Source organism: Ictalurus furcatus, chromosome 6 (assembly GCF_023375685.1).
Source record: "Ictalurus furcatus strain D&B chromosome 6, Billie_1.0, whole genome shotgun sequence".
Taxonomy (NCBI): Eukaryota; Metazoa; Chordata; class Actinopteri; order Siluriformes; family Ictaluridae; genus Ictalurus; species Ictalurus furcatus.
In genome coordinates this window covers 27,654,974-27,676,805 of record NC_071260.1, presented here as the reverse complement: position 1 = coordinate 27,676,805, position 21,832 = coordinate 27,654,974, and the positions used below count along the sequence as shown (strand labels likewise).

Genomic DNA, 21,832 nt, shown 5'->3' with positions numbered 1-21,832 from the left:
ATGAGCCCGCTTTTTGAGACATTAGAACCATCTATGAAGCTTAAGCTCTCTGTAGTGTTCTCGGTCATGGCAAAATCAGGAACTGCTGTGAAGCTCAAGCTTTCCTTAAGGCTCTTGCTTTTCGAGACATTAGAACCGTCTGTGAAGCTTAAGCTCTCTTTAGTGTTCTCGGTCTTGGCTGAATCAGGATATGCTATGAAGCTCAAGCTTTCCTTAAGGCTCTTGCTCTTTGAAAATTCAAGAAGTTCTGTGTAGCTTGAGCTTTCTTTAGTGCTCTCAGTCTCAGCCAAATCAGGAACTGCAGTGAAGCTCAAGCTCTCCTTAAGGATCCTGCTCTTTGTGTGCTTGGGAATGTCTGTAAAGCTTAAGCTTTCCTTGTTGACCTCTTTCTTGGCCAACTCAGGAATTGCTGTTCCCTGGGGGAGACCCAGGCTTTCCTTAACGATCTCTCTCTTTGCAAACTCAGAACTGTCCGTGACACCCAAGCTTTCCTTAATGATGCTGGTCTTTGGGGATTCAGCTATAGTTGTATGATGTGCACAAAGAAAAGTTTCAGTGGGTTTCCACTTTCTTAATTAGAAGCTGATTAAATAGTTGTTCTCAATGACTGTTACTTTCAAGATTTATAACATAGAAGAGAAAAAATAAGAGAGACGACCATATGACAGAGTGGTCTAGAAACAAGTCACACAAATCAAGGCAACAAGTACAAAAAATATGCTTGCTAATTCTATATAGTTAGTTATTTGTTCTGCATCTTTCAGCATTTCATTCATTCATTCATTTAAATCATCTATTCAGTGTTTTATATAGACATTATATAGACAATTCAAGACATTATGCTTGTTCTGATTAGCATTAAGGAACATTATTGAAGCAAATGGAAAGTTTTCTGTGATGTTGATGTACTGCAATTAAGAGTGAAATCTAAACAATTTACATGAACGTTAGCTGGGAAGAAAGGCAGACCAACTGGATGTTGGATTAAGATATAATAGCAGAGATTAGTTTGGGAAGCGCTTTCAAGAATGGGTAACCAAGATGCACGAATTCAGTCTCTTTAGGCACAGCCTTAGAAAGGTTACACACCACCTTTGTTAATGGCGCAGATGCACTGGGTTAAGTGTGCTTAGGGTGGAGTAGCAGTTGTATCACCTTTCATATCCACAGTGCACTGGACAGTGTCATCATAGGTCTCACCCTTGTACACTTCAGAGTGAGACTGCTCGGCTGTTAGGAAAGCCACAAAGAAAACAATAAGCTTTCTAGCTTCAATTAGGTCAATTCTCCTAGTTAAGAATGGGGTACAAATAATAGTGGTAAACCACCTTTGTCCACATTAAACTGGGTGTGATCATCTGACATCCTAGGAGATCTATTTGTCCCATTGTCTGGTGTCTTAGATGATTCCATGTTCAAAGTTCTTATAGGCACCTCCCACTTAATTTGAGGGTCAGGTTCAATTCCATCTTGCGATAGGATCTCTTCGTCATCTTTTACTCGGTAATTATATTCAGTGGAATCCAGGATTTTACATTCTTGTGCAATAGAGATGCTTTCTCCAGTGCATTTGCTCTTTTCACCATCAGGGACATACGGCAGTTTCAAAGGTGGAGCTAAAGATGATCATTAATAAAGGAATACTTTATGCAGTTTTGGTGACTATTAATTAAACTTAAATGTTTAATGGCCATTAAAAGCCCGCAATATGCAAGTTTTATTGTGAAAACACACATAAAGACAGCTAAAACCTAAACAGAGCGAAAAGTTGTTAAATGCCACACTAAAGCATTAGTTCAGTTAGAGGCAAATATTTAAAAAATCACCTTCATCTTGTACATTAAACTGGATGACATCATCCTTTCTCAGAGATTCGTGCCATCCAGACTCAGAGGGCTGTGCTGCCTGTACAGAAAGCTTTCCCCTGGTATCCTCCATTTTCAAATGAGGTTGACTTTTAGAGAGGAGCTCTACTCCATCTTCATAGCAACACACCTTAGCTGGTGGGTCTGAGATCTCACAGTGTAGCTCTGTGGGGTAGTCTGCTTCAAACAGCTGGTTCTTCACAACCCCTGGGAAGGCTGAGAACTTCACCGGTGGAGCTTGTTGTGGAATATACATGACATTAATACCTCAAAACTTGACATTAATACCTCAAAAAGAATTTCCTAGACTGACTTATCTGTGATCTCTCAGACCTTCTTCCAAAAAGCAAGTTAAATATAGAATGCAACACATGTAACAATAGTATCAAACAGTTGCCCACAAGACAAGATGCATAGGTAAGAGGCATGTCCATAAAAGCAATGCTACGAGGCACAGACAGTTGCTTTCCATTAGTTTGCTTCTAGTTTCAAATATATGCAGCTTTTGGTTACTGGATGTACATGCATCTCAGAAATCCACAAATCACCTTTGATATCCACAGTGAACTGTACAGAGTCATTAGGCATGTTGCAGCTGTAAATTCCAGAGTGGCTGGGTTCTGCTGAATGGACTACCAGCATCCTCAATGTGCCTTCTGCCTGTATGTCCCAGCCAGTGTCTATGAGAATCTCTGTTTCATCCTTATACCAGTGAACATCTGCGATAGGATCTGATACCTCACAGCAGAGTTCAAAATAGCTGCCAGCTTCAACGCATTTACTCTTCTCAACTTCCGGAACAGTTGAGAACCGCACTGGCACAGCTGCAGATGGTTATTCATGATAGAATAATCAAGATTTACATCAACATTAAAACAAACAACAAAAAAACAACAGACAACATTTATGTTATAATGTGAGGACTGAAAAACTAATCTCTTCAAAAGTTACCATAAATAACTTAAGGTTTCATAGAATATCACTGAAGAGCATCAAAGAAGAAACTACAAGATTCACCTTTGATCTCGACTGGAAACTCAATGATGTCATCTTTTGTTGTGCACCTGTACACACCAGAGTCAGACAGGGCTGCTGATTCAATAATTAATCTCCTTATGCAGCCTTCTGATTGGATGTCTACACTGGACTGTGAAAGAATTTGCTTCCCATCCTTGAACCAGTGGACTTGCCCAGTGGAGTCTGATATCTCGCACTGCAGAACAACGGCGCAGCCTGCTTCAATGCACTTTCTCCTCTCAGTTTCCAGACCAGCTGAAAATCTCACTGGTGGCGCTATAGATATTTTAAGTCATTTTAATACTTTTGTGGAATTCACACCACTAGTATTTCATGTTAATACTTTCATTTGAACAATTTTAGCAGACTATTTAAAACTGCAAAGTTTGACACTGAGGCAGGAGCTAAGACTGTGTTAGTGACTTAGCTGAACATTGTGCAGTTTATATAAAACAAACTAATCACCTTTGATTTCCACATTGAACTGGACAGCAGCACCTTTTGTCTTGCAGCTATATACCCCAGAATGGAAAAAATCAGCCTTTTCAACTACCAGTGCCCTCTTAGTTCCATTAGACTGGAAGTCTAGTCCACTCTGTGGGAGGAGCTTTGCTTCATCTTTGTACCAGAAGACCTGGGCACTCGGATCTGAGAGCTCGCATTGTAGTACAACTGGACAGCCAGCTTCAATAGACTTTTTTCTGTCCACCTCTGGAAGTGCTATGAACCTCACGGGTGGGGCTATGGTGTTTTGATCAGTGTTATTTATCATTTCAACACAGTTGTAAGGATGTTTCAGTGATTGCAGTTTTATATGTTGCCAGTTATAATTAATCCACACACTTGAACCACACAAAAACTCAAACAGCTCAACAAATGATGGTGCTTAGTAATTTTAATGGTGGTTTAAATAAAATTGATTTCCAACTTACCTTCAACTTCCACATTAAACCTGATGACATCATCAATGGCATCACAGCTGTAAACCCCTGAATGGGAGAACTCAGCTGACTGGATGACAATTCTCCTCATTGTTCCTTCTGATTGGATGTGAAGACCTTCAACTGAGTGCAATTCAACACCATTCTTATACCAGCGGACTGGTGCTTTGGGGTCTGAAAGCTCACAGTAGAGGACTATTGGATTGCCTACTTCCACAAACTTATTTCGGTCCATCTCGGATAGTGGAGTGAATTTAACCAGTGGAGCTGCATATCAAAAGGAACATGCATGCCATTTATAATAATTTCTAAATAAAGAATCTACAGTGGAGGAAATAAGTATTGAACGCGTCAACATTTTTTACAGTAAATATATTTCCAATGAGGCTATTCACATGAACTTTTCACCAGACTTTGGTATTAACTCAAGAAATCCACACATATAAACAAATCCAAACATTAAAGTCTATGAATAAAGTTATATGTAATAAAGCAGAATGACACAGGAAAAAAGTATTGAACACGGTATGACAACCAAAAAGTTCAATTTTGCTCTCGTCTGACCAGACTACACTATCCCAGTATTTCATAGGCTTGTCCAAATGAGTTGTAGCAAAGTTTAAACAAGCTTTGACATGTCTTTTCTTTAGTAATGGAGTCTTGCGGGGTGACTGTGCATAGAGGCCATGGCTGTGGAGTGCATTGCCTATTGTTTTCTCTGTGACGATGGCACCTGCCGCCTCCAAGTGTTTCTGGAGCTCTTTCTGAGTGGTCCTTCTGACTCCCTGGTCAGAAATCTTGCGAGGAGCTCCTGTGCGTGGCCGGTTGGTGATGGAGTGATGTTGCTTCCACTTGCGGATAATGGCCCCAATGGTGCTTACTGAAAGATTCAGAAGTTTTGAATTATGTATGTATCCAGTTCCATCAATATGTTTCGCAACAATAAGGTTGTGAAGGTCTTGGGAGAGCTCTTTGCTTTTACCTATCATGAGATGTTTCTTGTATGACATCTTGGTAACTAAAAGCCTTTTTTATAAACCATCAATTTACTAACCCAGCTGATTTGCACAGATAGGAGGTGTAATTACTTTCTAACTATTTATGAATTTCAGCTGGTTCATTGCCTTACCTTGTCATGGAGAACTGCTTTTTCTTAGCGTCTTCAATACTTTTTTCCTGTGTCATTCCACTTTATTGCACATAACTTTAATTATGGACTTTAATGTTGTGAATTCTTCATATTGTGGATTTCTTGAGTTAATACTGATGTCTGATGAAAATTTCATGTGAATAACCTCATTGGAAATATATTTACTGAAAAAAATGTTGACGCGTTCAATACTTATTTCCCACACTGTATATTAGAGCCCCAGTATTAGCCCCAAGACACATGCAGGTGCTTACCTTGTATATATAGTGCTGCTGAATCACGAATTCCATAGGCAATGAAGGTGATTTCAGCTCCATTGTCAGTGTTTTGTACCCCTCGAATTCGAAGTGATTGGTGTGTACGAGACCGTCTAATGAGAAAACGTTCATCTTCTTGAATTTGGTTGCCGTTCCAAAACCAAGTGCCTATGACTGAGGCAGACAGCTCAATGGAAAAACAGGCATCTTGGCCCTCGGGAACCAGTGCATCCTGTAGAGGTGCTTGTATTTTTGCTACTGGAACTGGAAAAGTCATAAGTATGAGTTTTCACTGTTTTGTTGTCACATATATGGGTTGGACAGATTTACAAACCAAAGAATCTCTGTTAGTGAAATCTTAATTACAGAAAACTACTAGTCAAAAGTTGATATAGACAATATGCCAACAATTTCTGCTATAATTATTTTAATATAATGTTACCCAGATGAACTGCTCGAGGGAACTCCACATATCCGCTTCTTCCATACTTGTTGATACTACAGATGCGGAATCTGTAGTCAGCCTCACATGGAACACTGTCACCAAGAATTTCCACTGATGTCGCAGAGTCAGTGGTTAGGCACTGGAGCCACTCCTGAGAACCTATTTCCTGTCTCTCTAGAATGTAGCCTGAAGGTGGATTCTTCCGACAGTCCTGTGCTGGAACCCAGGACAGGAGCGCTGCATTTGCACGCTCTGTGTTTATCTGAACTCCCACGGGGCAGCTAGGTGGATGTTGTCTAACCGCTGAGAAAGAATGAAGAACATACAATAGTAAAATAATGTAAATCATTAGACTTTTTGTCTAAATGAATCCAGACAACCTTTGTAATTAATCAGTTTCGCTATCAGTTTTGCAGCAGGGCACACTTGCTGATCGATATTAAATAGATTGCACAACTACGTAATCTCCTAAGAACATTTTGCTATTGAATAGGATGCTCAGTGATGATCAGTGTGGCATGATCACAGAATGTCAACTTTCCAACAAATGCTTTTTTCAAATTAGAGTGCTGCTACAGGTGCTGCTGTTAACTGTAATTATAAGTTAGATTAATCACTGATAGAATTATAGTGGGCCAGTCACCAGATAATGGGACTACAAAGAGCAGTAGGTATTTTTCCTGTTTTGGCTAGACATGATACTTGCAGAGAAATAAAATAGCTTGGGGGAAAAAGCAACAGATATGGTGAGCTTTAAGGTTTGGTTTAAGGAGGCACTTCAGCTACCTGGTAAGTTATGACACTGATGACAAGTGAGTTGTGAACCAAAATATTACAGTGTGCCAAATATGTATAATACGCACCAGCACTAATACCACAGACACATCCATGCACATTCACATATTCAGGCAATGCTTATTTTTGCTGTATCAAAAATGTATCATACTGAGGCACCACCATATTATATGTATGATTGCTCAGGTTTGTTATACCTTGATTTGGGAAGAAACAATGTATATCTGAGTAATTTGGACACAGTGCACAAAAATGTGATCCATCCTATAACTGGACTAAATATGAATTAATATGAATAATTCCTAACCTTTCACCCTCAGCTGAGATGATGTCTTTGATCTACCAACGTAGAAAATGACCATGCCAGAATCTTGAGGTGTAGTATTAACAAAGACCAAGATGTGAGTTCTGCCAAATGATTTGATGATGGTCTGATGTGTCTCCCTCAGCTCTGTCCCATCTTTGTACCAGTGAATGTCCATTTCCTCCTCTTCTACTTCCACACAGAAAGCAGCATTTTCCCCTTCCAGAACATCTACTTTTCTGGGCAGCTTTCTTATGATTGTACCTATGAAGAGGGCGAGATAGTTTAAATCAACAGTCTATTACAAATAAAAAAAAATTCTAAAGATGTATCATGTTGTATTGAATCCCAGCTTTAAAATAGTTAAGATATTTACCTTTCACAGTTACCTCAGCTATGCTTCTTCCTCCATCTGGCATTTCACAGAGGTAGATCCCATCATCATCAACTCCCATGTCACGGATTGTGAGTCGGCGCTTTGTTCCCCACTCCTCCATCCCATATTTGGCCCCTGGCTGTAGCCTCCTGTCTTCTAAATACCATGTGATGGGCACAGAGTCCTCTGGTACTTCACACTCAAGGATGGCCAGGTCCTGCTCCCAGACTTCAAGATCATTGAGTGGTTGCTTGAATCTTACAGGTGGTTCTGATGTTGTCAAGAATAGATAAGAAATGTATTAATTCTAATATGTATGTATGTATTTATGTATATGTGTGTGTATGTATATGTGTGTGTGTGTGTGTGTGTGTGTGTGTGTGTGTGTGTATGTGTGTGGGTGTGTGTGTGTGTGTGCGCGCGTGTAATTCATTTTAATTAACTGTAATTAAATGAAACCATTTTGAGTAAAACACAGCATGTTAACTCTATGAAAAGACAAGCAGTGTCATTTAACTGTGCTATGAAAAGACCTTTACCACACTGCTGGATTAGATAGGAAATAAACTATACCTTATACCATCAGACAATATCAGACATTTGTAAATGAAAGAATCTAAACCACATAGCAGCCACTATGTATTTTTATGACTGTGTAGTCACACTAATCCCATCTCCTACACTAGTGTATGGTGGTACATGATGTATCAGATTATCTAAATACTGTATCACCATTCATTGCCAATAATTAATTTATTTATACTCCTTAGATGGTATCTAATTTATCTTAATATGGCTTGGTCATGGATGTAAACATCCCAATGTGCATTCCAGATGGTTAAACAAAATTAAAACTGTGTAGATTATTGAATTAATTTCTTGATGCTTCAAACTAGTGATCTGGGCAAACTATATATACACAGTACAATATATGCATACCTTTAACAAAAAGATGTACTGCACTTAGGGTTTGTCCTGCAGTGTTGGATGCAGCACAAACATATACTCCATTATCCTGCTGTTTGCAGTAAAGTACTTTAAGTGTGAAGTATCCCTCTCTGTCTTCATATAGAAGATACCGCCTTCCAGACAAAATTATTCTTCCATCTTTTCTCCATATGATTTCTGGTTTGGGTTTTCCTGTCACATAGCAACGGAATTTTGCATGTTTTCCTTCTGTCACAGCAAACATTTTTACTTTGGCTGAAGTAGGCAGAGGGCCTTCTTTTAGACTTGTTACTACATGCCTACTACTTCTCTGCTTTCCCTGATGTGCCTTCCAGTGGCCATTAGTATAACCATTGCGGTTTCCTTCATCTTCATGGCCAGGGCCAGCATCCACCAACAGCACAGCTCCAGCCAGACTTTCACCAAACTCATTTCTGGCTTTGCATGTGTACACTCCACCATCAGGTGCCCGGGTTTTGAAAATCTTTAACTGAAACCATCCTCCGTCCTGATAACCAACACTGAAATGTGTACTCTCAAAGATCTCATTTAGCTTCTTGCCATCCTTCTCCCACACCACCTCTGGCCTAGGTTTCCCCCACAGCTTACAGGAGAAGACAGCATCATCTCCTCTGCCCACTCGTGTAGACAGGGGTTTGATGAGAAAGCGGGGCTTGTTCTCTTCTCTCAGCTCCATCTCTTGAGCTTCGCCTTCAACTTTTAATGTTGCTGCAGCATATGTCTCCCCTATGCAGTTTTTAGCTTTGCATATGTACTGGCCACTGTCTTCTGCTGTTACCACAGGGATGATGAGGTTGTAAACATTGCCATCCTCAAACACGCGATATCTGCCTCCTGGATTGATTTTTTCATTGTTTCTCTCCCATATAACTGCTGGTCTGGGATCCCCACCAATCTGGCATTTAAGGACAGCATCAGTGCCGCTCTGCACCACCACAGGACGAGGGTAGGCCAGGAACCGGGGTGCTCCACCGAACACATCCATTTCTCTTCCCTTGCCAGCCTCAGAGTATCTGTAGCAGCTAGGTTTCTGAATCAAAACATGGGAACTCTGTTAGATTTATGAGCCAACTATTTGTATAATACATATATTTGTATAATACATATATATGTATAATTTGTATAATGTATAATCCCCCCAATAATCAGATGTGGCTAAATTGCCCCTCCAATGGTATTTTTGTATGCTGCTCTGCTGCACTCAATTATGCACTGCTACATATGTTGTTAGAATGACAAAAGCAGTCTAGCAGCGCTCGTCAATTTCAAAATGTTTGAAATGGCCAATCAAATCATATCAAAGAGGGCGGGGCTATGCTGTTCACAGAAGCCACGCGACGCTTCAGTTTTAATGGTGAAAGAGTGCGAGGTAAGCTGTAAGATGTAAGGGGGACAATCTGGCCATATCTGATTATTTGGGAGGACGTGTCCCCCTCAATGTCTATGGTGGTTATGGCCCTGTTTGTCAGTCCTGGCTCACGTGAGCAACCTCCGGGTACATGCGCAAATAAATTTTGCACAAAGATAATTTGGTAGAAATTAACACAAATTGTTCTCTGAAAGGCTTACGTCCTCTTTTTCCCCAGACATGTCCTCTCTTTTTTTGGAACCTAAAAAAGCATCCGGCCGGGATTTCTAAATTTGAGAAAATGTCCGGCTTTAGTTTCATTATGATGTGCTTATGGTCTAATGCTGTATTATGTGTGTGCATAGTTGCATTGCTTTAACCCCTCTCTGTAATTCCCGCCTTCTTGCACACCAATTGGTTCGATTATAAAAGGCTTGCAGTAACTATTGGCCAAATTTCTGCCTCTCAACCATTAGCCTACTCTCAGCGAACACGCAAGGGTGAAGCGCTATTCTGTACAGCGTCAAACCGTTGCTTTACAATAGCAGCAAATGACAGCTGTCCTGAGTTGAAACAATGCCTATGGCCATATAAGGTCATTTTAAATTTCATGTTATCACAATGCTTTGTATTACATGGCCATTTAGTTGTGTAAATGATGGCAGATGGTATACTCGTGGCATCTGATATTTTATTTTATTCCATGGACATTGAAAAGACTGAAAGAAAAAGTGTAAAATGTGAGCAGAGTGAAACCAAATTTTATATATATATATATATATATATATATATATATATATATATATATATATATATAGACAGAGAGAGAGAGAGAGATGTATAAGTGACGCTAATAGTGTGTCTTTTTCAGTGTATTAAAGTCTGCATTCATAGTAACACTGTTTTGAACGCTATTAAGCTATGTCCAAAACCTTAGTCATCATACATCTAATAATTAGATGTATGTACTTGTATTGTGTTTGATGGCTGTTCAAGGAAGCAGTTAATTGCTTAAACTGTTTTGTCTTTCTGTTTGATTATTCCATGTAAAGAGTTCTTGTGACACCATTATTATTTATCGTTGCATGACTATATCAAAATATAGACCATGAAAATAACTTTACTTAAAGTTGCCAAACTTATTCGTTCGTTTGTTCGTGTGTCCCCCCGCTCTCCCCCCCCCCCCCCACATGAGTGGGTGGTCCTACTGTATGCTTACTAATGGCATTTAATGACGGAGGTACGGGATTACATTTCACCATGGTATTTTGGTATTTACTCCCAGAACTTTCTAACACATTTACCCTGTGTGTGTGAGAAGCCAAAGCCAACAGTCTGGAGTTGAACAGTTCTCACCACACATATCTAGCGCAGATGGTGCTGTAATTCAATGGGAAAGTGCTTTATATAGTCAGCCCTAAATAAAGACCCGCAAGAGGGCATGTGTCAGGTATCACAAAGAACACCCTATACATACACATGCACATACAAACACAGGTCTCACACACAGCAAACAGATGCAGTACACAGCCCGAGAGAGAGTTGCAGTCAAAATATGCTTTGCCTTCATCACACCCTCTTGGCAGGCTCATTGAAGAATTCGCCCCCTAAATGTCATTGTCAAGATTAGTTTCATTTGTCATTTGTTTAAAAAAGGAAAAAATCTAACAAACAAACAAACACATGCACACACTATCCTAATGATGTATTCGCTCTAAAATATCATCCAAGCTCCTGAGTTTCTAATGCAAGTTAAGCAATCTAGTTCTGAACTATTTTTCTAGATATAGTTCTGAACTAATGTCATCATTAATTTTTATTGGTGATTCTCAAGTTTTATCATGCTCCATGATTGATCCTTATGTAAGATTTAAAAAAAGAAGAAGAAGAAGGTAGTAATCAGAATATTAGTCATTAATTGCCGTAGCTCATATTTTGTTTAAAACAACAACAAAAACTTTCTAACATTCTACCCATGAAACCCTAGCTCATGAATCTTGCCAGTTTGTTAAAATGTTGCTATCTTATGCCATTAGGAATTCACTTGCTATTGTTATTTTTATACATTGTGGTCATAAGTAAGTCAGTCTGGTGTGCAATTAGCAAACTTAATATAGCTATGTAAATATTATGATCATATCCAGTTATCCCCAAAATGAATACTTAAAAAAGAAATCAATAAAAATAACACTTAAATCATCAAACGTCAATCATCAGTCACATAATATTTTGAGAGATACAAACAAGAGGTTAACGATATGGATTAACCTCTTGTTTGTGTTTCTGATTTAATTAGACTGACCTCTGACCTGAGTGAAGCTTTATTTCACAAGCCTTCCAAAACCTACCTCTCCTCAGTCCTCAGGATTGATTGTAGAATTACATTGTGAATCCAGCCTCTGATTGTTCCAGTAAAATTGCAGGCCAGCTCCCCTGGATGCTTACTTCCTGCTGTATTTTCCTGTTTTTTGGGTAAATCCCTTCACGTTTCGATAAAAAGCAGACTCAGAGCTATTCGACAACAGTTGCTTGTAGTTGTCACCTGTCCATTTTGGGAATCGTTTGCCTACTCTGTACATGAATTAGAACAAGTTTCCTCGACAATATTGAACAGTCTCTTTCCGTACTCTACAGCAATCACACAACCTCTGTGGTGTTCAGCTCCGAGACACCCCAAGTGTCATTGTTCGTGGAAGACCGTTAAATGCTTTTGCAGCTGCTGCTGTCCCCTAAAAATACCGGCAGCCCTGATGACAGCAGTGAAGATAAGTTAGGCCCTTCATTCACTTGCTAGTGGTGGCTAAATATAGATTGGATGGCTTGTCCAAAGTAGATTTCTTAGCTTACTTGAGACCTTGCAATAAAACCTAAGGAGAAGGACAGAGCCCCTGTAGGCGTCTTGATTATTTTCAAACGACCCTTTTTACATTATTGGAGAGGATTAACATTTTGCTTACAGTAGTGCTTTTGTTGGATATGATTAAGGCTACTGATTCTGTTGCACCGATTTCCTTTTAAAATACCGAAACTAAAACGTTAGAATGGTGAAATTTGTTGGGGACCTCCATGCATGTGCCACGTGGCCTATGAATATGATTGAAAGCATGAGGCATTAACCCTCAGCTGTTTAGAGGATCACATCTCTGTCTCACCATGAGCTTTAAAACTGTAGTCCTGGCAAAAGCACAGTTTGCACTAGCTGCTTTGTACAAACTTACAGGGATTAGTAGTGCCCTTTTTTGAAGCTTCAACATTCCCCCAGCTGCCGGAAAAGGCATAAGCAAGTGCATCATGTCGTTTGTTTTCTTTTTTCAACATAGGTACATACACATACAGCATTACATTATCACCATTGAGCCTCTGTTTACATCATAAGGCTGTTAAGGTGGTCCATTTTCAGTTATGTAATTAACTCAGAAAACTGTTAAATTATATAGATTCTGCTGATATCTTCATTTCCTTATGTCCAAAGTCTTTTAATCATTTAAGTTGCTTTTGTTTCAGGTTGCTTTTATTTAATGTATTTATTGTTCTCCAGAGCATAAGACAGTCTCGACAATAACAACACCATGTTATACAGCATACAGTAACTGTCAAGTGTTTCATTTGGCAAAGCCAAGCCTACACCCTTCATATCGACTTTGTGATACATTTAGCTCTCTAGGAATACAACTGTTTGGCATAGCCATAAAAGTTTCCATAAAGGTACTCTGTGATCATGTAAGCAATGTGATATAATTGCAAAAGTCAACAGATACTCATTTTCTCACACAGACCTCCAAATTTGATGGAATTTCCCTTATAAATTTTTGTCTGGGTCTAAGGACAAAAAAAGCGTAAGGTATCAATTTACTCCTGCTCTAAAATTTAGAACCTGCAACCCTCACGTTAAGAGACAAATGGAAAGCTTTCATTTTAGTTTGTTTCTTTACACATGGCAAAAAATTTGAGCATGGATAAAAAGTTCTTATTCTGAGTACTGTTAATATGCATGGCGCTATATTGTACTGAAGTGTTTTGTAGTTAAGGTAAGCAATTTTGTGCTCATTGTAAATGCAATAGAATTCTGCCATCCTATCCATGCTTACTCTCTCCCTCCCTCTGCTGGCAGAAAAAAAAACATCTTACAATCTCTAAAGGTTGTAGTATTACAGTGTTTTGTTATTTATTGTTATTTTGGTTTTATTTATTCTTCTCTATGGTGCCAATCCCAATGTCTCTTTTGTAGTTGAACCCTGCATTTAAACATAAATAACTAGGCATGACGTTGCATATTTAATTTCAATTTTATTGAACATATACATATTACCACATATGAATAAATGCCATTTGCAACTATGGCCATTTAGTGAGTAATAAAGGCTACTGTAAGATGAGAAAGATTGGAAAGAGTAGTCACTGTAGGCTGTACATGCAGCCCTCTGTCTGACCAGCCTGGGCATGTCCCAAATATCCAGGCTTGGCTGCATTCCTGCTGCTACCCATTCTGACTGTCCTTCAGGCCATTTGTTTACAGCAAACAGTCTCTTCTCTGCCAATAGAAGCAGCAGTAGCCTTTCCTCCTGTGCCTTGAATAAAGCTGACTGACTATTTTATATCCATAGAGTGATGGAGATGTGGAGCTACAGATGGTCGAGAAGAGAAAATACGCAGAACATCTCTACTTAACATATTTTATCAAGTGGTTTGGTCCCCACCGGGGAATAGCAATCAGCAGTCGAGCATGATCGCTGAACGAATGCCATTTCAAAATACTCCAACGGCTTGGATGCTTTGCAGAGAAATCAAGAGGTATGGCCACCATTAAACCATCGTTCACTCATTTTCAGTGCTTTATTTTCATCAAGTTTGCAGTGAAACTGGAGCCTAACCTGGGACCATTGGATGCTTGGCAGCAATAAACTTGAATGGGATACCAGTACCCCAGGCCCTGAGGCACCAGCCAACTCCTTTTCCATCATTCATTAAAGGTTGAAAAAAAAAAATGCTAATACATTGAATATTCAAACTTAGTCAAAGACAGTGAAGCTACAAAAGGATCCAAATTGTACTGTATATTACAAGAAGACATTATTTCTTACTAAAAGAGAAGTTTATACTTGTTACTACGGCTTTCAGTAAATAACATAACAAAGGGAATTATTACTTGCAATTACAACTAGCATGTTGTTGAGATCTGCGCAGTGTATATGCAATTAGATTAATAAATGTCCTTAGTTACCTTTTCAATTTAATACAAATATTTCTGTAACATCAACATACATTTGTGTCAGTTTTAATATGGATCAACTGTAGATAATTACTCTGTTTAAACAAAACATTATTTCATTGTATCCACTAAAATATTTATGGGACATGAATTGAGATTTTGAGATTAGTTGTTAAAATCCTGTAAATAACAGTTTAAACTCAAGTCTGCATTACTGAACAGTCAATAACTTCAGTTTGATAAGATAGACTTAAAGTTATAAATGATACTCATACTAAAGTTTCTGTGAACACAATTAGCACTTTTTGACCCTATAGTATACAGTTATAGAAGATAAGTTATTTATAAGCACACTATCTGGTGTCACCCAGAGGAGGATGGGTTCCCGTTTGAGTCTGGTTCTTCTCAAGGTTTCTTCTTTTTGTCATCTCAGGTAGTTTTTCCTTGCCACTGTTGCCTCTGGCTTGCTCATTAGGGATACATTTAAAAAAAAAAAAAAAAAAAAAAAAGTCATTAAAATTTTATATCCAGATTTCTGTAAAGTTGCTTTGTGACAATGTTCACTGTTAAAAGCACTATAAAAATTAAATTTAATTGAATTGAATTAATACATTAACGGTAAACAGGACATAAATGATAGGCACAGGACAAGTTCATTTACTTAAATGAGGTAATTCTCAAGGCAGCTCAGGCAGTTGCCTGAAGTGATACATATTTTACAGCTGTAGCTCAAGAAACATGAAGGGGCATGAACGATGAATTCATCACATTTTCAGGTGATCATCTTGAGGAGATTTGATAGAATGCAGGACAACATAAAAAAGTAGAGGACATTGATAAACAAAAGCAAAGGAGAATTTAAAAAAGATAGAAAAAAATAGTTGTAGGTATTAAATGTTCTTAGTTTCCTAAAGTTCAATTCAATTCAATACAGTTTTAGAGCTTTTAACAATGGTCATTGTCCCAAAGCAGCTTTACAGAAATATATCAATTCAGGATATAGATTTTAAATGATTGAATTTATCCCTAATGAGCAAGCCAGAGGCAATGGTGGCAAGGAAAACCTCCCTGAAACGATATGAGGAAGAAACCTTGAGAAGAACCAGACTCAAATGGGAACCCGTCCTCATCTGGGTGACACCAGATAGTGCAGTTATAAATAAATCCCTTCTATAAATGTACTAATAATACATGGTCAAAGAGTGCAGTTGTGTAACCAGGAAATTCATTACAGGTTTTTACATGAAGTCTGTTTTGTTGAACCTATCCACTGTTCACTGATGGAGACTTGAGTGCAAAACTGTTTGTGGTAATTGTAGTCCTAAGCCATCATAGCATAACTGTTCATATGAATTGAGGTCCAAAGCCATCTTTGTGGTTTTTAAGTGGTACCATCCTCAGCAATCTCAATGATCTTTAGGCTGCACCGTGTGGGGCCAACATCAGCAGCAGCATGGGACTTCAAACTAATGAGAACTCCAACCAGAAGTAGGGCATCAGGATGAATTGGGCAGGTCTGGGAGCGTGGAAGTGGTCAGGATCACTGATATCTCAAGAGTATCATGTGTAGCGAGAGAGAGAGAGAGAGAGAGAGAGATAGAGAGAGAGAGATTATTAGGTATGCTTATTGTCCTGTAGTGGTTAAGGACAATGTACTTTGCGTGAGTGCAAGCAGGGACTCCGGCAAGAGTAGCTATGACAGCATAACTAAAAGGGAGAGCCAGAAGGTAACACAGACATGAGGCGGTAACAAAAGCATGAACTAATTTTTCTGCATTGCGTATTGACATTATATTTCTTATCTTAGCAATATTTCTCAGATGAAAGAAGGTTATCCTAGTAATATTATCTACATGAGCATCAAATGAAAGACTGTTGTCAATAATCACTCCTAGGTCTTTGACTGTAGCACTTGATGAAACAGAAAGGCCAGAATTACTAGTAATAACAATTAGAATGTAATCAGAAAGCTTACTTCTAGCTGCATGTCTTCCTAGTACAAGTACTTCTGTCTTGTCATACTTAAGTAAAAGGAAGTTAATAAGTATCCAGTGTCTAATGTCTTTTACACATTCTTCGTCTTTATTACACTGGTATCTGTCATCTGGCTTTGCTGAAACATACAGCTGTGTGTCATCAGCATAACAGTGGAAGCTAATACCATTTTTACAAATAATTTTACAGAGAAGTAGCATATATAAAGAAAAGAGAAGTGAGCCTAAAACATACCTTTGTGAACACCAAACTCTACCTCAGTATACATAGAGAAGTCACCATTTATATCTATAAACTGATAATGATCAGTCAAATAAGACCTGAGCCAGGAGAGGACCGTTCCCTTATTGCCAACAGCATTTTCTAGTCTGTCAAGGAGAATAGTTTGATCAGTGGTGCAAAAGCTACACTGAGGTCAAGTAATACAAGCAATGAGACACAACCCTGATCAGAGGCCAGTAGTAGGTCATTTACCACTTTAACCAGCGCTGTCTCTGTGCTGTGATGAGGCCTAAATCCTGACTGATACATTTCATGAATGTTCTTCCTATGTAGGTATGAGCATGGCTACTGTGCTACAACCTTTTCTAAGATCTTGGAGATAAATGGGAGATTTGATATTGGCCTATAGTTGGACAATTAACAGGGGTCGAGGACAGGTTTTTTAATCAGGGGTTTGATAACTGCTGGTTTAAATGATTTAGTGACATAGCCAGTGCTAATGGAAGAATTTATTATTTTTAGAAGGGGTTCGATTACTTCTGGAATAGTCTGTTTGAAGAAACATGTAGGTTAGGGATCTAGTACACAAGTTGATTTATGATTTTGATGAAGAAATTAATTAAATTAGTTTGGTCTCTCGAAGGGGACAAAAACATTGTAATCATTTATCTGATATTGTTATATTATTTCACACATGGTTAGTTATAAGAGTGTCTGTTTTTTTTTTTGTTTTTTTTTGTCTAATATGGTTTTATGAAATCATCACTGCTATATAATGATTGTGAGCATGTTTCTATTGTGGTCTTATTCCTAGTTAATTTTGCTACAGTATTAAATAAGAATCTAGGATTATTTTTGTTATCTTCAATTAGGGTGGAGAGATAGACTGATCTAGCAGCACTAAGATATTTTCTATAGTTCTGGAGGCTCTGCTTCCATGCTGTTTAAAACTCTACCAATTAGGTCTGACACCACTTACGTTCTAATTTTCAAGTAATCTGTTTTTAGGTGCGTGTGTGTTTGTTATACCAGGGTGCTAGCTTTTTCTCTCTAATTATTATAATTTTTTTGGTATAGCTATGAGGGTAATCCAAACATAGCTGATAACTCTGGAAGGTTATGTACTCATTTGGTTTAATCCAAGTTTCTGTAAAAAAAAAAAAAAAAAAAAAAAAGTATGTTAAACTCCTGATCAAAAATGGTTTCATTAACAAAAAGTGCTTTAGATGTAAGAGATCTAATATTTAACAGTCCTAGCTTCGGATCAAAGGTGCTGCCTGTGCATTCAGTACGATCTAATTTTATGTTAATTAGGTTACTAAAACAAACTTTCTGAATGTTTCTACATTTTTGTTTAGCTCGGGGTACACACACAGTCTCAATATTTTAGAACCTAGGTGATGATTCAGTGCAGGTAGCAGATGGTCAGTTTAGCCTGCTTGTTTGTCACTAATTAATTAGACCTGTAAATGTACTTAGAGATTCTTGTTTAAATCATTTCTGATACAGAAAAGCCATTTTATATGGTTCTTTATAGCAGTGGCTCTCAGACCAGTCCTTCGGGTCTTTCATGTGGTCCACATTATTGCTTCATCCCTGTGTTGTGTGAGTTGATACTGATGAAATGTGGACTGTCTTGGGGGCCATAAAGATTGGTGTTAGAACTACTGCTGTGTAGAAATTTAAGGGTTTACTGTGGGCTAAAACAATGAAACCTTTAGAGTTTTACCTTTTTCTAAGAGTGTTCATCTAACACTCTTAATGTCAGTATGTTAAAAGGTCAGTGAATGTCAGAGTAGATATATTGAGACACCATTCTGCAGACCATTACTTGAGATACACTGATTTATTTTATTGAACTGGTTATTTTAATTAGCATTACCTTTTTATTCATTTAATTTTTTGTTTTGTTTTTTTTTTGCATTTTTTTGCATGTAGACTCCTTTAGCTGAAAGTTTGTGAAAGCTAAAGAACAAATAAATCTATCCATGTTAGACCCTGGAGATAGTACATCTGATGACATGTCTTTCACCATGATGGACAGAATAAACTCTGTTCATCTGACAAGAACCTGGCATAACCCCCAGATTCCTTAAACGCAAAGCCATACATTTTTCACAGTTGTTTATTTTATACCTCTCAATCTGCACATGGTTCAAAACAGAGCCAAGTGTAAGCAACAGGGCAAGTCTATTCGCATTTACTGATCTACTGTAGCAACGGCCTGTCAGCTGATATCACCACCTCTGTAAAGCAAGCAGCACTAAAAGAAATCATTCAATTAAGGGTGTGTCCCTGGCTCACACCCAGTGTTTCTAGGATAAAAGTGGTTAAAAGTGGTTCCTGAAAATGAAGGAATGAAGGAGTCACACATTCACATGAAAAGTCTTATTCATGGGTTCTTGTGTGGCGCAACAGAAAAGTGTTCATCCTGTCATTTAGAGATTGCAAGTTCGAATCCTGATGATACTACAGCCACCTGAGGTTGGGAGTCCATAAGAGCAAAATTGGTCATGCTCTCTGGGAGGGAGAGACAGCATACTCTCTGTCCCCTATCAATCACAGTGACACTAGTCAATAATGGGTGTCTGTCAGCTCATGTATGCGGAAGTGGGTGGATAACACCTTCCTCTGAGAGTGTTAACCATTATATGCTCCTGTGACATTGCATGAGCACCAGTTCAAAAAGATGCAGTTGGTTAGCTTCACATGATTTAGGGGAAGCTGTCATGTCATGCCAAACTAGCGACTCCACTTCCCAGAATGCACCACAAACTACAAACATGGCTGACTACTTCAACTCCCAAAAGTACACACAGACATGTCACCTGCTCCTGAGGGATTAGTCATACACACCTGTTCCCAATCACAGTCACACTCACAATCAAACCACACTACATAAGAGACTGTTCAGTCATTATGTTTTTGCAAAGTAAAAAATTTCCTCCATTCATGGTGGTGATTCTGTGAGCTACACAGAAAATATTTCAGGTTTTGGTCCAGAAATGGAACGTTCATATGAATACACTGCAAGTACATTTTCTCATAGAATACTTATTCAGTAATATTTGGATTTCAGTCACCCGTCATTGTGCACTTGTGCAGATGTGAATCCCTCAGTTATGTTGAAATAATAATAATTTAAAAAAATCTGTGGTGGGATAGTGTTAGTATTAAGGTTGGCCCTTTGGTGCTGAGTATAACAGAATACATAACCATGACTTGATGAATGTTGACAAAAACAAAATTATATCAGACCAAGACACATGGCTGAACTGGAAAACACTCACTATGATGTCTGAAGCATAACCACTTGTTCTAATTTTGCCAAACAACTCATTTATTGCCACACAACTAATATTAAATGAGATAAACTTGTTAAAATATTTGAGCTGTGTGAAGTCTTGCATTTTAAAAAGATACAACAAAATGTATTGATTATTTAATCAAAACAGTTTATTTAAAACCAACATGGCAGAAAAAGAGCATATAACGAGAAATGCTTAAAACCAGACGTTAAATATGTGTTGCAAATAGAAATATTGATTACGGGTGCACAGTAAATTATGGGTGCACACTCCTGCCCTACATAGTGTTTTACACAAGTAATGTGTGATTCAATTCAGTGGGTGCTGATTCTCTGATGAATGTGTGTACATGTATGTACTTGCGTTTAATTCTGCTCTAATTTGCGCTTCGATAATTTGGTTAGCATTGGCTTGTCTATTTAGGATAATTAATCATTTAGTTTTAATGTTTGTGCATTGAGGCCTCTTGTGTTTTCAAAAAAGCAAGTTGGTTGGTCAAGTTAATGGAACTCTTAACTTCTGGCTCAGTTTTGTCTTGACTTGTCCTCAGTAAACATCCAAAGCAGGCCAGATATTTGAAGCATTACAGTCTTTTACTTATATCAGTGTTCATACTGTTTAATAGTAGCAAGTGTACAAAACCCCCTCTACAAATTACACAAAACCACACAAGAAGCCAACCTACTCTAACTGGTATATATACTGCAATCAGCAGCTATAAGCTGACATAAAGTACATCTATGACTGTTTGTGTTAGACTTAGTCTGTTGCTTGTGTCCTGCTGCCACATAGAAATTGCCTTAATGTCTAAGCTGTCAAAGCTGTATGAGAATCAGGGCTTATTTATGAAATGAAAACTCCGAAACAGCTTATAGATTTATGTAACTTCTTGTCAGGCATGAGGCCTCATGTTCTGTTCAGATACCAGCCTTCTTAGGTACATGGTTGTGATTAACATCGCTTGACATAGGGCACTCTAGGAAGAGTGTTCTTTACTGCATTAACACTATTCTACACCTATAACCATTTTCCTTTTGGTGTCTGAATGATGGTTTAATGACCATGCACAATTGTTAGGGATATACAGTAGCTGATATGGCATATTAAATGTAATTCATAAATTATGTGCAATTGGAGGTTCTGTCACAGTTACATATACTTACTGAAATTCACAAGAAGTTAGTCTTCAGACAGATTTGGCTCATTGTAATGCACCATGTTATAAATCAGGCTTTGTGACTGCACAACTAAACCAAATTCCTTCTGAATGCCATGTAACCCACAGTGACCACACTGATTGTTTTCAGCATGTGTATAAAATAAGATCAAATAGAGAGCATTTTCATGAGCTGCTAAATCAGCATTTAAATGTTTCCTGTGAAAACATGTAGATTTTACACCACCATGCTCTGTTGGAATTAAACAAACTTTTATCAGCATCTAAAATGAAATGGATTTTCAAATAATAGATTTACAACTAATAGAAGACTGTGGTTTACATTACATTAAGTTTCCCGAGGATGATTTCACACAAAGATTACAGCTCAGTCAGCCAAACATATGCAGTTGTCAGGTAAAAACCAAGGTCATATGTTCCTTTCTGGTTCATTCTCACAGTAGACTCGTTTGTC

The 21,832-nt window shown here is 38.2% G+C and overlaps 1 protein-coding gene across 4 annotated transcripts in view; it reads right to left on the bottom strand.

Annotated features, from left to right (window-relative positions):
• Nucleotides 1-12,517, bottom strand: part of obsl1b (obscurin like cytoskeletal adaptor 1b) — a 41,084-nt gene extending 28,567 nt beyond the window's left edge. For all 4 annotated transcript variants that reach the window (XM_053627437.1, XM_053627439.1, XM_053627440.1 and 1 more), the window contains exons 1-13: nt 11,816-12,517; nt 8,090-9,149; nt 7,151-7,420; nt 6,778-7,038; nt 5,673-5,978; nt 5,228-5,494; nt 3,815-4,090; nt 3,348-3,623; nt 2,883-3,158; nt 2,414-2,689; nt 1,827-2,102; nt 1,329-1,616; nt 1,156-1,230 (exon numbers count right to left, since the gene is read on the bottom strand). In XM_053627437.1, the coding sequence (XP_053483412.1) occupies nt 1,156-1,230; nt 1,329-1,616; nt 1,827-2,102; nt 2,414-2,689; nt 2,883-3,158; nt 3,348-3,623; nt 3,815-4,090; nt 5,228-5,494; nt 5,673-5,978; nt 6,778-7,038; nt 7,151-7,420; nt 8,090-9,104 (3,862 nt within the window). In that variant the 5' untranslated portion in view covers nt 9,105-9,149; nt 11,816-12,517. The remainder of the gene's footprint in view (nt 1-1,155; nt 1,231-1,328; nt 1,617-1,826; nt 2,103-2,413; nt 2,690-2,882; nt 3,159-3,347; nt 3,624-3,814; nt 4,091-5,227; nt 5,495-5,672; nt 5,979-6,777; nt 7,039-7,150; nt 7,421-8,089; nt 9,150-11,815) is intronic.
• Nucleotides 12,518-21,832: the final 9,315 nt, after the last annotated feature.